Below are 17,869 nucleotides of genomic sequence, written 5' to 3'. Positions count from 1 at the left end.
ATAGAAATTGACTGTATCCGATACACAACATAGGTAAATCATTAATCGTATTTAATTAGAAGTCTCGTTTCTCGAAAAGAAATCTTGAAGTACTTATCTTTTTTAAGTACTTATCTTGATAGGTACTATATAAGGACTATTTCAGCAAGACTAGCATATTGAACAGAAGGACAGATATACACTTCTAATAACATCGAATCGATTGACCACAAAAAATCATTATAGTGCTTTACGCAACTTCCTGAGTGGATATCGTGTCATGATTTTTTCGTGACTGATATCGATCGACCAGAATGCCAATGAATGCTATCTCTGAGCAAGTTGAACTCGCCGGTCTGCATAATTCCAATTCCTTGCAGGCTTCGAAGCACGCTACAACAGCTCACGTGATTAGATTCAGTCGAGTTCTCGTAACGTATCGAATGCACGGGAGATTACAGTCGCGTTGATCTCGATCACAGGCATTCATGTATCACCGAACAACCGGAATTTATCGATCAGTTTTCCGAGAATTTCTTGACGTTGCCAACGCGTTATTACATTCCAAGATTTAGAACGCGTATCTATCTGTGTTTGCTGTTCTTACGAATGCACGTCATCGAAAATTATTTTGAGGAAAAGTTCACGAATAAATTATCGATAACTTAAAGTTTTTTTGCTTGTTTTTAATTAATACAATAAAATTCTCAGCTTCATTAGCCGTGCTAAGTCTTCGGATCCATAAGGATAGAAAAAATTTACGGCACTGCTGACACTATTTTCAATAATCTGACTCACATAATTAAAACATCAGTTGTTGTAATTTTTCAATAAAATTTGAAGAAATCGTCACTGTGACTGGACTGCGGATTTTTATGTAATATAGCTATTGTCTGCATAAATAGCGTGGCATAGAAGTTGAATTGAATAAAGAATCACCGCGTGCATTCGTGTACAGAGATAAAACTGTCTCGTCGAGGAGAATGCAGAAAATAAATATAGAAAACGAAACATTTTCACAAAAATGATACCGTCTTTCAATTTGTCGTTAAACAATTAATTCGACCAAACAAAATGTTCCAAATCCAACATAAAAGACACGAATTAGCAAGAACGTTTTCAATTTGGCATCGAAGTTTCCTAATCAAGGGTCATAATCCTCTTAATGGTTTCTCCGCTGCGGTTCTGCTACTAAGGAGCAGTCTGATTGCAGAATTCGTGTTCGGACGTCGTAAAATTTCAAGAAAATTTCATTAGTTCCTCGATATCGGAGTGCGCGAAGAAACTTTGGGCGGAATTTCCTACACGCGTCCGACGTGTGCGTCAGACGCGAATGCATTGTGGTTAATTTCAGTGTTTACTTAAAAAACTGTGCAATGATTTATTGGCAATCAGAATTAAGATAATATTTACTTGTCCTTTATTCAATCTAAAAAAAACTCAACCTCATCGTTCAGTGAATGTTTTCTTATTCAAATGCTACAATAACTTTCTTCATCTCGCCTTTTGCATACATCTTTAATAGTCTTTCCTTTGGCTTTCGCACAACATTCTCAACACAATTTCTTCGTCATCCTCTTCTTTTAACACTAGATTAACGGAGCACCAAAAGCAGCTGTTTTATATTAGTTTGTAAAAGTAACAATTGGACATTTATTCTGATTTTTACCGATAATAAATAATTAATTAATTTTTATGCAATATTTGCCGCAAGTAACACATATATTGAATAAACTAAAAAATGCGTCTGTACAAGTTGGATAATCGCAAATTAAAAAACGAGTGATCCGCCATTTCGACGGATTCCGTAAACCTAGCGTTAACAGTGACGCAAGTGCAAGTAAATTTCGATCGATTTCAGAAAATTATTTCATCTTTTGTGAACACGCTGTTCTATCTGATAGACGGTAATACACTGAATATGCATCGTACGCAAATCATGGGCGAAGCATGCGTCTGGTCACACGCGTCTGACGCTGATAGAAACTATCATCTGCGTGCCGACGTTGCGTCTAATCGTAAACGGTGAACTCGTACGTTAAGCCGTTTACGTTGGACGTTTGGGTTAGTGGAGACGGTTACGGCGTAGCCAATTGTTGTGCCTTTGGATTGTTTCCGGACATAATTAACTTTATATTTATCGAATCAGGCGTATTAAATTTCTTTATCCTTTCAATCGGTTTATTTTTGAATAAAAACATTCGGCACGTCTTATTCGATAAACATGAAGTTAATTATGCTCGAGAACGAACCAAAGGCACAGCAATTGATGACCCCAGAGTAACCAGCTCCAGTATCCTATAGGAAATCCCACCTATGCATGCGGAGAAGGTTCTTACATTCTGAATTGATCTGAGGGAGATGAGCCGGTGGCTCCGCAAACATAATTTAAGTGAATTTGGCTGGTTTCACAGGTCCCCGGGCACGCTATAATTGTTGGATCATTAATCCTCTTTTGCAGGGGTCACCATTCTCTTGTCCCTCACTGTGTTCCTGAATATGGTGGCCGAGACAATGCCAGCGACATCGGACGCCGTGCCTCTACTGGGTGAGTCCGTAAATTTCCAGTCCCCCTCTTCTTTTTTATTACTTCGTTTTATTATCCACGATACCCTGGTAGTGGCCCTGCGTGAAAATAAAGTCGGTCTCGCCGCCGGGAGGTTAGCCGGCCGAACAATGGCAGGTAACGAAGATGAAAAGACAGAGGTCAGGCCCGGTCCTCCGTTCATCTATAATTCACCGGAGACGTCAAACACTGGACCCGTGTCTCGGACAACGGATAAGATTATCGTGAAATTGTCAAAATCGTCCGGCGCTTCCACTCGTTTTATCGTTCGAGGGCGTATTAAGAATTGAGGGGCTCGTAACAAGAGCAGTCTCCAGCGGAAAAAAAGGATTCTAATTTTCTCCCAAGGACAAAAACCGTCCCCGCTCTCGAAAATTTAGCGAATCTGTTTCATTTCGCGACTCCCCCCTTCGGCCGCGCGGAATAATTTAGAACGTAAGAAGGGACTTCCTAATAATAGTCATTCATTTTTCATCGCTTCGAGCACGGTAATTTCTTACAAAGCTTCTGTAATGAATATAAGATCAGCTTTCATCTTGGAAAATTATTTTTTAAATACGTGCTCCATTTTACGTGCTTGTAAAAGTTCGATCGATCCGCCGAGAGCAGTCCCGAGGAAAAATTCGCGGTGATGGTTTTCAACGTGCATTGGTGACGCACGTGTGCAATTACACACGCGTGTTAATTCGTGTACTCTTTGATACACAGATACTGAAGCATATGGGTTCACGGTTGTGCGTATACCAAGAGTTGAAATAAAACGAAAACCGAGTAGCGAACACGTTTATTTATTGTTTACAATTGCAGTTAAACTGATCGCTTAAAAACTACAATAATCACTATCGAAAAAGCTTTTAAATAAAATGTACTTTTTAAAAAACAAGAAAACCTGGTAGGAATTTTTAAAAATATAATAAAGTAATAAACATGACAGAAACAAAATATCACGTCAAAATATCATTGAAATTTCATTAAAAGGTCAACGATTATTAATTGTCTCCTTCAATCGACGATTAATTTCATCACTTGATTAATGCAATCGTCGACTTTTCGACGAAAAATCGACTTAAATCGTTTTCATCAATCATTTAGTCAAAAATTGTAATCGTTTGATGCCCAACACTGATGCAATTTATAGTTTACCCGATTATAGTTACCATGTTTCTTAATGTCGTCTGCTGTGCTAAACATAACGGAGCCGGCTGGACACTGTCCGAGAACGAAACTGTCGACCGAGTGTGCTCGGATTCGCAATTGCATCAGGGATTCAGACCGAAGCCCGCGATGGAATTAAATAATTCAGCGAGCCCCTCGATTATCCCCCATTCCTTGTCCATTATCCGAACGCTACGTGATATTGTTCGGGAAATGTACTTCCTCGTACACAATTTTACGTTCATCTTCTCTGGCGAATATGTTACAGCGGTATGTCGATAGCCGAACATTTCGCTGGATCAGATTACTGGCTGATGAATATGTAAAATTTCATTTAATTTCGAATGGAGCAATTTTAATAGCGGAATTGATCGTCGAAGCAGAAGAACACATTATAGCTTAATCTCTCCCGCCGTAACTCTTGAAATTTCTTGGACCATTCGCGTCTAGCGTGTTCGTTTCAATTCAGATTGAGAGATACGTTTTTCCAAGGTATCATTGCGAATTTGCGGAGCAAATCGCAGTACTCGCGGTCCGTTGTTAAGTCATTATGAACATGCAGTTTAATATATGTACATTTTTAATTCCATTGTTGTACGAAACACAGTTGTAGATATCGTGTATTTTTGTTCATCAAATCACATTTCATATTACATACTAAATATGCAGAGTGTCCACGTTGACATTAGCCATACATATTCTTAAAAATAGTAAACATTAGAAAAGAATAATTGAGAAAAAAGTTATACTGTCTTTGCAAGCAATCTAATGCTGCCCGTAAATTGTTTTCATCTGTATTATTTTTTTTAGAAATAAAAGAGACTATTACATTGCAAACTTTTGCTCTATTTTTGCAACAACTGTTGCATCACCTTTTTCTAATGTATACTAATTGTAGGAAAAAGGCTGGTTAGGGTTCAACGTGGATAGCATAAAATATCTGGTAAAATTGATTTCTTTATCGTTCATTAGTATTCAAATATTTAGACACAGTTAAACTATACAATACAAAGATGTAATTAAAGATTGTAGTCGTTCCGATTTTCTTCTTACGTTTTTCTTTTACTATTTCTTAGCTTACTTCGATATATAAACATTATATATTATAATTTTTAATTTCTGTGATGGAATCATTTTTTAGTATTACCAATAATGGTAACTCTGTTACAAACAAAAAATTTCAATTTAATATAAAATGAATACTAAACTGCAGAATGATAAGATATAACATAAAATAATAATTATATCACTGCATATATTGAAAAAGAACATAATGTTATATTGACAGTACTGCATTATTTATTGGTGAACTCTAAGAATATATTTATGATAGTCTGTCATTTTAAACTGTTGGTTCAATCTAAAACAATTTATTTCAATATTGTTACATAATACATAGATTCTTCACAATTTCCAATACTTCCAATATGTACGTATTACCCCAGTTTTCAATTTAATTCAGTGCACGATTCATTTGTGCGATTACGGGTAAGCGAAATGAAGTTTCAAAAACAATAATTGCTGATATTCAATCATTGTTACAGTGTATTGCATTTCCAATAACAAACCACAACGATACCAGTTTTATTCGCAATGGTTTAATGTACGCATTGCGTGTTCGGAAGCTATTATATTTTATCATGAACGATTTTTCTACGAAACGAATGAATAAAAATGCTCGTAATAGCACGTACTGCTGTCGCTTTTAGTGCTGAAAGCGCGATCAGACCACTGTTTAACGTACTTACAAAATGAAAGATCAGCTTCCCTAATTAACTTTAAAAGTTACACCGCCCAACTTTCCTCTACCCGACAAAGACCCTCCGTATTAATGGAAATTCAATACGGTTCGACGAAATTCCGCAACTTTCGGCCGCGAAACGAAAATCTCGCTAAACCACCGATTTATCGGCCAATCAGCTGCCCAATCATTGTCGTAATTAATTATTTCGTATCCGGAACGTTCCGTGTCCATTTTTCCGTGGAAAAATATTCGGCGGGAGGTATTACAAAGTAAAAAGAGCACCGTGCAAATGTTTTGGTTAATCCGACGAGTAAAATGGAAATCGTGACGTGTAGTATATTTACGCGGGGTGCTGGCGGGAGTCTCGCATTCGATTCGCGTTTCGCGGAGGGTGCGTGATGAAAAATACCTTCGAAATGAATACGAAAAACATGTTCTTAGAGCGGCGACAGTGACGAATCCTCGCGAACTCGCGCAATATATTTCGCCGCGTCGCTCGCGACTCGATATTCATTTTCCCCGTTAAACATTTCAATATTTAGTATCACCGCGGAGAGGCGAAGTACACTGGCTCATGATTTATGAGCCGATTCGAGTCGAAGTGATGGACAAAAGGTTCGGACGAAAGAAATAAACAAATTGATAAATGTTACATACTATATCACATTACTTCAGTTCTAAATTCGTATTGTTATTAGTATCACTATTATTGCTATTATTATTATAATTGTCACTTATCATTGTTAACGTTATATTGTATACTGGCGTCATTCCACGATCATCATTAGAGATAAGATCAATTAGAAATTCGCAACTTGTACACATATTGAACATTTTTTCGTTCTCGATTTTTATTAATATAATAGTTTATGTTTTTGCTTTAGCAAGCATCATTTTGGTATTTTTCTCCACCTTTATTTTCATCGTGTTCCTTTTTTAACAAGATCAAGGTATAAACACATCAAACCATTTTGTCAGGAATTAAAAAAATTAGTTTCTGCATTTTATAGGTTCCAATTCGATTATGAAAATTACAAATCAAATTTGATTGGAAAAATTCAATATCTGTAATTTAATAATACTATTTTCAAACACAAGTGAAATTATTGCGGGGATACAGTGATCTGGGGGAGCACAGTAATTAGCACACTTACCCGAAGGTAGTTATTTGGTATTTATAACACAGTTCGTTTAGGGCTATTTGATCCGGCTGAATCTTGATTGGTACCGGTGTGCGCCGTAGCAACAGGAAATCCTTCGGCACAGTTATTCTCCGAAGCTCTCCGCGCGGGATCCCTCCTTGCGGAGGGCTTATGCACAGATCTTGGATCTAGATGCACCTATGCCCGACCCGTATAGCTCGCCACCGGCGGGGCTTATTGTACATAGGACCCCCTTATCCCTGTCCGACTATCTTCCATTGCAGTCGGACCGGTTCAGTCGCTGACAGTGGCACGCTCGCTTGTCAGTAGTAGCGGATTGTGCGGGTCAGACCATTGGCTTCCAGAGCAAACATTCATTGACGTCTTGAATACGGGCGGCCGCAGCCGCGTCCGGGGGCAAACGTTTTGAAATCGTCCGATCGATAGGCCGAGCAATCGCATTCAAAACGTGTTTCATTCAATGCAAACTACTTCCTTTATGCCTGGATACGATTTTCGAGCAACTTTATTAATCCGTTATTAATCCGGTAGCCCGGGCACCTTCATTTCGGCATGGAAAAGTCGATCCCCGAGCCCTTCAGACGGCATTTGTTTCCGCGGCCGCGGCACGCCGTCGCGTCGGTCCTCGATGAAAAGAACGCGCTTCCACGCGGTATTTCGTTCTCGACCGCAAACAATGGGACCGTGAACTCACGCGTTTAGCAAATATTACCCGGCCCGGCTTCCCCGTGTTAATGAACCGCGCGTTTCGTCGTCACGCGCGTACGTGCCTTTCATATCAACCTCTTGAAGTTTTCGTAATTCCGAAAATATATTACGCCGTCGTTCTCTTTTTTTTCTTTTTTTGTTTTAGCGAAATTTACTGTCGCGCTACTCTTCCCACTGGAGCTCCTCCGCGGTGTACTCTCCGCGATCTATTCCCGGCGAAAAGTATTGGAACACCTTTTATATCGCAGTAACTTTTTTAAAGCTGGACTAAATGACTTGAATTTTTAAACCGCGTTTTATAAATTTTCGTTCCAGGTTCAGATACAAGAGTTAAAATGCGAGCGCTTTTCATTTCTTTTTTGTCATTCGAAGTAATATCGAAATTTTGAAAGATTACAGTAAATTCTTCCTAATTGACGCTCAGTTTGTACACAAAAATGGACAATTTGGGACGAGAAGATACGATTCCTCGAGTTCAGCGGCTCGTTTTTATAGTTGTTGACAATCGGTAACTATAAAAACTAACTAAAAAAATTTTTTAAGTTATTTAATCCAATTTTAAGAAAGTTATTGCGTTTTAAAAGATGTTCGAATACTTTTTGCCAGAGATTGTACTCACGGTCCAACACGTTATTTGGAAATGCGAACAATTAGATGGATCGTGCGGTAGACTTGAAATTCTTATATCAAGTTGGTGCAAAAAGATAATCGCGATTTAAACCATTATTTTTCCCGTTTAACATAAAATTGTCTTTATTTGGAATAAAATTCTAATATATTTGTTTTCAGGAGAAAATATTCCGTATAAGTAACAGAGATTCGAGTAAAGGAGAATGTTGAAATTTCAGAAACGTTAATTAACAAATTGCTTTCGTACTGCAAATAATCTGACATTACAAATTTCAATTAAATGTATTTCTGATCAAAATGTTTTGCCGGACCATCACCGGACATAATTGCCGGCTTCAGACAATTCTCCACGCATCTGTGTTGGACTTTACTATCGCGCATGAAATTAATCTACTTTAGTCATTGCCGTTCAAGCGTCATGTGTTTAATTTTAGTTGGAACAAGTTGTTGAACTGCACAATGTTTCCGTAGGTACGTACTTCAACTGCATCATGTTCATGGTGGCCAGCAGCGTTGTCAGCACCATCCTTATTTTGAATTATCATCACCGAAATTCCGACACTCACGAAATGTCTGAATGCGTAAGTCTTTCCACAATATTTTCTGTTCAATCTAATGAATGTAGGTAACCTGTTCTAATAACTATAATTTTGTTACAATTAGTTTCGTAACAGATCCTAGAATAATACTTCACCAATTTTTGCTTTACATTTTAATTCAATAAATTTCCTTTCTTTTAATTTTTCGGTATGAAATCGCGTATTAGTTTTATTTGTCATGCAGATGCGCTCTAAGAATTAAATTATAATGGATATAAGAAGAAAAACAAAAAAATACACAAAATTATTTTGAAAGTAGAAATTAGATAGTTTTTAAATTTAGTTCTTCCTTGCTAAATTTAACAAAATATTTAGAACGCACGGGTTGAAGGGTTAAAGAAATCAGACGTTTAAGAGTATCTAGAAGAAGAAAAAAGCCGATGTTATAAATCATTAAAGTATAAAGTGCATCCAATTAACAGCCTGTAGATGCAACGTGTATAGTTTTGTTTCAATATCTTTAAATTTGTACGAAACACAATATTATGAAAATAGCTAATTATTTTCCCGATTATAAAACTAGTGTTTTAATTTTGTTTGTCTTCGAGTATGCGAATTTCCTTAGGTACTCCGTCTGTAATGACTTTTTACGATCAGACTGCCGATCTTTCTGTGTTTATGACATGTGCAAATTTCTGAACTGTTTGGTAGTTTTGTTTTCTAATTTCTCCTGCATACTCGCCCGAAGTGTTTTACTGCATTATTTTGACCGAAATCGGAGTCCCTACGTCGGCTCATCCATCTGCACTCTCTGAACCTACTTCGTGGATGAACTCATCGTATATGTGGCTTCAATTAGCGTGAGACCATGTGCCTGAAAGTACTCTTCAGGTTTACTTTGGTCGTTAACTCGATTCACCCTTTTGACTGACACTAGATTATTTCCTTGCGGAGATTTTACGAGCCATCGTATCCTTTGGGTTACGAGAGTCTCATAAACGGCGTTGATCTTTAATATTCTATTGCTTATTGTGTTTACCGTATTTCACTGAAAATTAGCAAAATATGACTATTCTTAGCCAAGAATAAATATCGTATAAATTCGAATAAATTCGTGTAAATTCATGCAGATTTAATTTGGATTGGAGTAACGGTCAAATTGGCACTTTTTGTTCAATATGTGAACGCGTTTCACGAAAGTCGATTTTAATCCAGTTAGTATGGAATTATCAGATTATTTATTGAGAATCCGGTGAATTGATATTCCATCTTAATGAGCTAATTGGAAATAATTTATAAAAATTTTATTTTCTTCATCAAATACTATTGAATTAGATCGTATTATCGTTACATTTTTATCAGAGATTTTATAACCATTTAATTGGCACTTTGGTCTCATTAAGAATCAAGCACATAACAATGATAAACATTGGAAGATGCATCTCGTATAATGTGCATCTATATTGGTGCAAAGATGCATCTTGCATTCATGTGAAAGATCAAGAGATCAATGCAATTTCTTAAAAAATTTGGAATAAATTAAATTTGATTCGCATACTAGAACATTTTGAGCAATTTTGTTTCACACAATAGAAAATGTAACATTTGCATACATGCAAAAAAATTCCATTTATTAAATTTATGATTTTCGTAACGTTATTATGTTGCACAGTAATTGTGAATGTATCCTGCTGTTATATTAATTTCGCTTATGTTACAGGATTAATTACATGTTGATTCTGATTTACAGGTGAAACTAGTATTTCTTTATTGGCTGCCTTGTCTACTTCGTATGTCACGACCGACTGATAAGGAGGAGAAGGAAACGCAAAAGTCTCAAAAACCATCTCCAGTCACCGGTAATTTAGTGACACGAAAAAGCATCGACACAAGTACTGAAAACAATACCTACTGTCAATATCAATGTTTCATCAGTGTTTTCTCACGAAGCACTTTCAACAGACACCACAGAATATCGAAATGCGCACAGTACACAACACACCACTGTAATACTAAAAATTTGGTTCGATATGTCACGTAGCGAATTTTCAAACGTTGTTGTGCATTTGTATACCATTCTCTATTTCTTATGATACCTGTCGGGTTACTTTATGAAAAATACGATTCTACAATATTTGCATTGATTTAATTATTAATTCTGAACTAATTCTTACAATTTATTTGATCTATGTACAACATTTTGTGTGATCATTTCTCGTCCTTCGAAAATGCAGTAAATTCTTTCTTTAACAGTAAATTCGTTCGAAAACTATTCAGCCGAAAAACTGAAGATTCTGAACATTCAATATGGCTGAATTTTTCATCGACGAAAAGTCTTTCAATGATCGGAATAAGTGGTAATCGCTTGATCGAAATATCAAAGGAATAGTTGAAAGCGACATGAATTCCCAAGTGTGCCTTTCAATGATTTGGAAAATTCTTTGCCGTTTGTCCGCTAATAAAAATCGTTTCTCAATTTATAAAGCGTCCACCACATTCCCTCAATTTCATGTAAATGGACTATCACTTGCATCGATGAAAGCAACGTTTTTAACAAACATAATATTCGACAACATCAAGAAATTGAACAATTACCTGTAAAGCATGAAATCGTCACACAAACAATTAATTCGTCGATGTATAAAAATGTTGTAAGTTGGAAAAGTAATCTTCTCGGTCAGAAGTTTTTAAGTACTTTGTCGTGAGCGAAAATAATGTGTTGATTTAAAGTGTAATCATTTATCCTTTAAAAATACTGTACACTAGAATCTCGATTATTTGGCAATTATACGATTATACGTTCAACAGACAATCAGTTTAGACTGCGGATGTTTATGCTAAAACGCCCAAATATGCTAAATATATGCAATATTAATGCAGAATATTCAGGGATGTGAAATATGTATGCAAAAAATATGGAAACTATATGGAAATTGTTTTATTATCTGCACTAGTTACTAAAACTTACTACTACTACTGTTCTTGCTACTATTTACTGTAATTGACATTACAATGTGTTACGATTACTTTTTTTGTCAATCCCTTTTATCAGATAAAATTAATTTAACGTTCTTCGACATCGCAGGACATGATAGAAGCATTTTTCAGTATGTCACTAATCAACGTTCCTAAATCAGCACATTACTTTCGTTTATGTCAAGATACTCAAAAATCAAGATTACAGCAATATGCTACTCATTCGACGTACTTTAGTATTTTGCTTATTTGACTTACTTCAATAATTTGACTTACTTTGAATTACTTTACTATTCTACTTATTTGACTTACTTCGTTATGCTACTTATTTCAGTTAAAGGGGTATTCCAGCGTAAATTGCAATTTCGAGATTTTTTTACAAAGAAACTATACCATCTTTTGTAGCCACTTTTACATGGTTTAATTATGCACGTTTCAGTAACATCTAAAAATGACAACATTTTGACATTTGATTATCAATTCTCCCTACTGATTTTTCAATATTAAGAGCCTGAAAGAACGTAAAGGCTAAATAATTAATTAATAAATAATTTTAGGTCCGTTCTAGTACTGGCTGCATCTAAATTTCGAAAATAATTGGTTAAATAGATGGTCACCGTTTCGAAAAACACACTTTAGAAAAGGAACGGATTTCAAGTTTTTTATGTTCATATTATGAATGACCAACGAGCTGTAACTTTTTTAATTTTAAGAATAGTAGTGACGTATTTTTGAATTCTTCAAGAAAATGTAAAAAAACAGCCGATTTTTTCAAAGATTCACACTAGAATACACCCTTAAATTACGTAAATATTTACTTGGACATTTTTCTCTGAACACTGCATAAAAATAACATTCTGAAACTATTCAACAATCTGATATAACCAACGCTTGCAATTAATCGACGAATCGAAAGGTTACTCACTGAAATACTTTGGTGGAACAGGTACTAGCAAAACATACGGCGACCTGGAACTCCATCAGCGAAGCAGCAAGTCCCTTCTGGCGAATGTCCTGGACCTAGAGGACAACGCCCTGGCGTCCCATAACAACCTCCTGAACAACGTGTACAGTACCCCTGGTCCCCACCATCCCCACACGATGGGCCATGGGCACAGTCACATACACGCGACGCCTCATCATCATCACAGCCACGCTGCAACGCCGCATCATCAACACTCGACGCCATTGGCACACTCCTCTTATCCGGCGCACCAGATCGGTCACACGCCGCATCATCATCAACATCCGCCAGAGACGTCTGGCCCCCAAGTCGAAACGATACTTCAGAACGCGTGTTTTTGTGCCAGATACGAGCTCATCCTGATCCTTAAAGAGATCAAGGTACGTTCACGCTTTGGAATATCTTCTTTACAATTTCTCGGTGCGTCAACACTTCATCAGATTTGTATGGAATACTATGCAGGGTGTCCAAAAAGGTTGGGACCGAACTTATAGTATGTTTTACGAACTATGTCATACTGAAATTTCGTTAAAATCGGGGTGCTACACATACAGATCGATTCCGTGTTAGCGTGAAAATAACTTCTCATTCAATCTTCTTATGATATATTTATATTTCACAAACATTGAAACGCTACTGTAAAAAAGGAAGGAATATTTGTGCATGTTTTAACATCATGTGAGATTTCAATAATTAGTACTAAATAAGTAAAATACAAAATTATGAAGATATTGCGTGAATCTGATTATATTATTATTGTTATATTATTTATGATGTATCAAATAATTCAAGAAAGAAACACATTTTTATTTAACTTCTGCTTCTTATCGTTGACTTGGACAATTTTTATTTTGCATAAAGATCTGCAGTCTAGCAATAATCATTCGAGTCACATGTATAAAAGACCAACTGTCTAGATAAAGGAGTTAATTTCGCTGCCTCTGAATACTTCAATTTGTAAACTAGAACAATTATATATAATGAAACAATTAATCTTCTTCATCTCGCATCTGAAGTTACGTTCTCTGTAATTAATAGTTTACTTATGTTAACGGGAAAAGCCCTTTGTTACACAACGTGCAGTAAAAAATGAGGTACACAAAGAACAATAAATGAAGAAAGGAGAAAAGAAAGAAAAGAGAGAATGAGAGAGGAAAGAAGGAAGTAACATAATACGTTACATGATACGCTACGACAATTTCCGTGCTGCAACAAAAGTGTAGCGTTCAAATGAAGCAGAGAAATGATTGAAATAAAAAATCAAGGATATTGCAAAAGCATTTAGAAATGAGAAACAATTGGTTTGGACAATGAAATTGGCCGTAAAGAGCAATTTACATTTAAACGAAGTTCATGACTCGCAATAAAACAATCTCGCACGTCCTCTTCTTCTCTGAAATAAAAAGGACACAAGTCGCTACAACGTCTCCCCAATCAACATACTTAATAATCGGTGTTACCAAGGTATTGTATTTCATAGGGTTTCACTTTTATGGCATGAGATATTTGCCAGATCAGATTATTTCTTATTAACTCGAGTATTTTACCGTGTCGCATCGGATAGCTATATTTCACGTTGTCAGAACTAATCCGTTCTCGCTCCAACACGACGCTAGTAGATGTACGATCGTTTAGCTCCGCGCATGCATACTTAAACTTCGGTGGAACGTTACGTACATATACAGCCAGGGAGCACGTATGAGCCGGGTCTGCTGACGAGCATGAAATCATTCCCCGTTATATGACTGTTTGTGCAGTATTATTAAGCTCCAACCAGTTCCCCAATCGGAGCTGATACGCTAAAGTCAAACACTCGAAACCTATCGGCGCTCATAATTATGAACCGAATATGAAACGAGGATTTCACGTTGGGCTAAAGGCAAAGTCAACCTCAAATGTTCAAGAGCGATTGCACATTCCGACAATCTCGAAATATCTTGTAATTATATTCAATTCTAGTTATACAAATTCATTTTTTTTTTACGACAGTGTTACGTCTTCAAGATAATCGCTAATGAGAGCTCAAACTTATAAGGGGTTCCTAGCTTAGTGAAAAAAAAAAGATTTGCTTTCTTCAACTGATTAAGATGTTTGGAATGGCAACACGAAAATCAATATGATCACATTTTTACTTATTAAACCCTCAACCGGTGATTTTCCTGAATATTTTCACATTTCAAGTAGAATCTTCAATTGTATTAGATTTTTGAATAGAAAAGTGAATTGTAGTATACTCTTAATAGAAATTATTATCATAGTTAGATTTAAGTACGGGTAAATTTTAATCACAATAGATTCTTAATAGAAATTTAAATTACAATAGATTTTTACGTAGAAATATGAATCATAACGGGCTTTTAATAGAGCTTTCAATTATACTGAAATTAAATTATATATTTATAATATAATATAATATATTTATAATAATTTATATATTATATTATAATTTTAATAGAAATTATAGTTACAGTTAGATTTCGATAAGGGTAGAACTTGATTATAATAGATTTTTAAGATGCAATAAATCATATCAAATAAATTCGAGATAAAATAGATTCAGGTGCAAAGGATTAACGCACCTTGTTCTAACGATTTTGCATCGTGGCTCGGCACTATAAATTCTGTTCTTCTATTAGGAGTCTGCATAAGTGTAACTTTCGCGTTCGTGTTTACTCGAGAGTGTACATCTGTGAGCTGTGCTCTCTCAAGAGTAGAAGTAATATCCATTGGAGAATAACAGCTGTCGGAGTTCGGTTAGGTCAACTCTCGAGAGTAACGTTCTCGCGTAGCATTTCGAGCAGCCCTAACACACTACCTCTGGTAGGAAGTGTTCAATCAAAATTGTTGACACGATCACCGAAGGAATTATTTGTACACGTATTTCAACCGAAAAGCGACATTGCTATTATAATTTATTGCAACGTGAATTTATTGGTGCGTGGAAGATATATTTTCAAAGTTACGTAAATTTTGTATATAAATTTGACCACGTATTGCAACTACGATTATCCGGGCTGTGCAGAGTAATGTGAACGTTCGCGTAACAGAATAGGCAGTTAATTATAGCGTTAGTGCTCATCTTCATTGATTTGCGATAGCAAATCGTTTCACGTATCGGTTTCCCTAGATTGAACTGTTTGCAGAAGAAACGTATTTGGATAATCGAGAATTCTGACATTTAGGTACCGCATAATCGAGGCGCAACGTGCCATAAATGCACGAAGATCCGCAGTTCAGTAATTAGCTCGTACAGAGCAGTTATTACATCGTCTACCATCTGCGGTACGCGTGACCCGGAACGTGTTACATAAATTACATTGATTTCGCGGAACTTTTGACGTTGCTGACTTGACAGTCGGAGACAGCACACGATCCCTTCGGTACAAGAATCGACAAATGCAACAACAATAGTTGCTGCGGCTACGCATGATAACGCTAAATTCTGGAAACCGCCCAATATAGACCGGTTATTTTTCTCCGTAGACAATCGTGTTTCAAAAGACCTGTTGCCTCTGTTGCAGGTAATAACGGATCAGCTGAGGTCAGAAGAGCTGAACACGAAGGTGACGAACGACTGGAAGTTCGCGGCGATGGTGATCGACAGAATGTGCCTAATCATTTTTACTCTGTTCACCATCATCGCTACCATCACCGTCCTGCTGTCGGCGCCGCACATCATCGTCACGTGATTCAGAAACGACAGGCAGCCGCCGGAAGGTCGGAGGTCGACGAAGATCGTGCTGGGGCGCGGCTTATCGGTGCGACACGGCGAACACGACGATGACCTCGACCGCATCGGACGAACACGTAATTTCGTCGGACGCGACGGTCACGGCTGGTGTCCACGGACGACGTTTACAACGACGTTTCTACGCTTGGATGTTCGACAGGCGGGCTGGGGTCCCGCTTCTTCAAGCTCGTGCGCCGTCTCGTTTCAGGAGATCTGCACCGCGATAGGAAGAATACAATTGCGAAGATTCCGCTCTTCGTCCTTTACGATATTTAAGAGATATCTCATCATGTAGTTCATTCCAAGAGGACGCCTTAGCGAGACACGTTGAAAATGCGCCTACACGGGGGCGCCGGAGGGACACCGATCACACGTGCGCGCGCGCGCACATATACACACACAGACACACAAACATACACATATAAATATGCAAATACGTACACGTACACGCATAGCCACGCATACACACAAGTGCATACACACGAACACGTCGACGGCCATACGCAATCCTGTACACGCATCCATGCCGGGCTACGCGCGACCCCGTCGATCTTCTCGATCCGGAATACAGAGGATCGAGACGTCGAAGCTGCCACGCGTTCGACACCACTCGTTCGTTCTTAGAGCTTCGAATTTTGATCGTGGCTCGTGATCGCGGAGAGACGACGTTTCGGTAGCTGCTGAAATATATTCATATTTAAAGTGGATGGTGAGCTGACATGCATTACTCCGGAGATCGCGATTGCGTGACTAATTGCGAAGCCGCATTTGCAGCGGCTAACTGCGGAGCGTTGGGCACTGGAATCGTTTCGTTGCATTTCATCGAATAGTATCCGGGAAATAAATAATTTCTAGATATGCTTTTCTCCTTTTCTTTTTTTAAGGAAGCCTTTGCCGATATCATCTTTCCAATGAATTTTAACGTACACGTTTTTCAATTTACGAGTAGATACTTCGAGGAGCTCGCCGTCCTCCGGGCACGCCGCTGCAATTGTTTTGCGATCTGGACGCAAATAATTCGGCGTCGGTGCGTGTACAATACAAACGGACGCATGCACACGTACACGGACACAGAGCAGAGACACACACACGGGTACACGACACGAGAATACAGAGCACTGAGAACCGTCGAAGCGTTTGAATTTGTTAAGGGATAAATCGAGTTTCCTGGTGTGCTCCACGGCCGCGGAACGATTTCTCGTTCGGCCCTGGTCGCCAGCCGAGAGAGAATCTGATCGGAACTAGCAAGCGCGCGCGAGAACGAGAGAGAGAGAGAGAGAGAGATATTGGAAGGGAGAGAGATACAAACGAAAGAACGAGAAGCTGAAGAAGGGTATACTGCTCCTTTTATTGTGCTTAACGAGAAAACCAGACGAATAAGAATACAAAAAAAAAGAAGAAGTGAAAGAAGAACATGAAGCAAACACGATTAAGAGCAAAGCGCACACATTAAGTATTCCGAAAAACTGAAAATGTAATTACCAAAAAAAAAAAAAATGGAGAATATATATATATTATATATTTACGAGGGTGAGAGAGAATTAATGGGATGAAGACTCGAACGAGAAGGATAAGTAAAAAGTAAAAAAATGTACTACACACAATGAACTGCCAAGATGATTCAAAACAATGCCAATGAATTTTATTATCCGTATCACTAGTAAGTAAATCGACGACAACTTAAATAAAGAGGAAAAAAAAGAGGCGGGGGATTT

The 17,869-nt window shown here is 37.5% G+C and overlaps 1 protein-coding gene across 3 annotated transcripts in view; it reads left to right on the top strand.

The window, feature by feature from the left end:
* Positions 1-17,784, top strand: part of nAChRa7 (nicotinic acetylcholine receptor alpha7 subunit) — a 385,318-nt gene extending 367,534 nt beyond the window's left edge. For 2 of the 3 annotated variants that reach the window (XM_033468051.2, XM_033468053.2), the window contains 5 exons: positions 2,441-2,527; positions 8,417-8,526; positions 10,235-10,376; positions 12,407-12,804; positions 15,946-17,784. In XM_033468051.2, coding sequence (XP_033323942.1) covers positions 2,441-2,527; positions 8,417-8,526; positions 10,235-10,376; positions 12,407-12,804; positions 15,946-16,113 — 905 coding nt within the window. In that variant the 3' untranslated portion in view covers positions 16,114-17,784. The remainder of the gene's footprint in view (positions 1-2,440; positions 2,528-8,416; positions 8,527-10,234; positions 10,377-12,406; positions 12,805-15,945) is intronic. The other variant, XM_033468052.2, reaches the window with a different exon arrangement.
* The last annotated feature ends 85 nt before the right edge of the window (positions 17,785-17,869 follow it).

Source organism: Megalopta genalis, chromosome 11 (assembly GCF_051020955.1).
Source record: "Megalopta genalis isolate 19385.01 chromosome 11, iyMegGena1_principal, whole genome shotgun sequence".
In the NCBI taxonomy this organism is placed as follows: Eukaryota; Metazoa; Arthropoda; class Insecta; order Hymenoptera; family Halictidae; genus Megalopta; species Megalopta genalis.
Note: the sequence above shows the minus strand (reverse complement) of the source record. Positions and strands in the feature narration are given on the sequence as shown.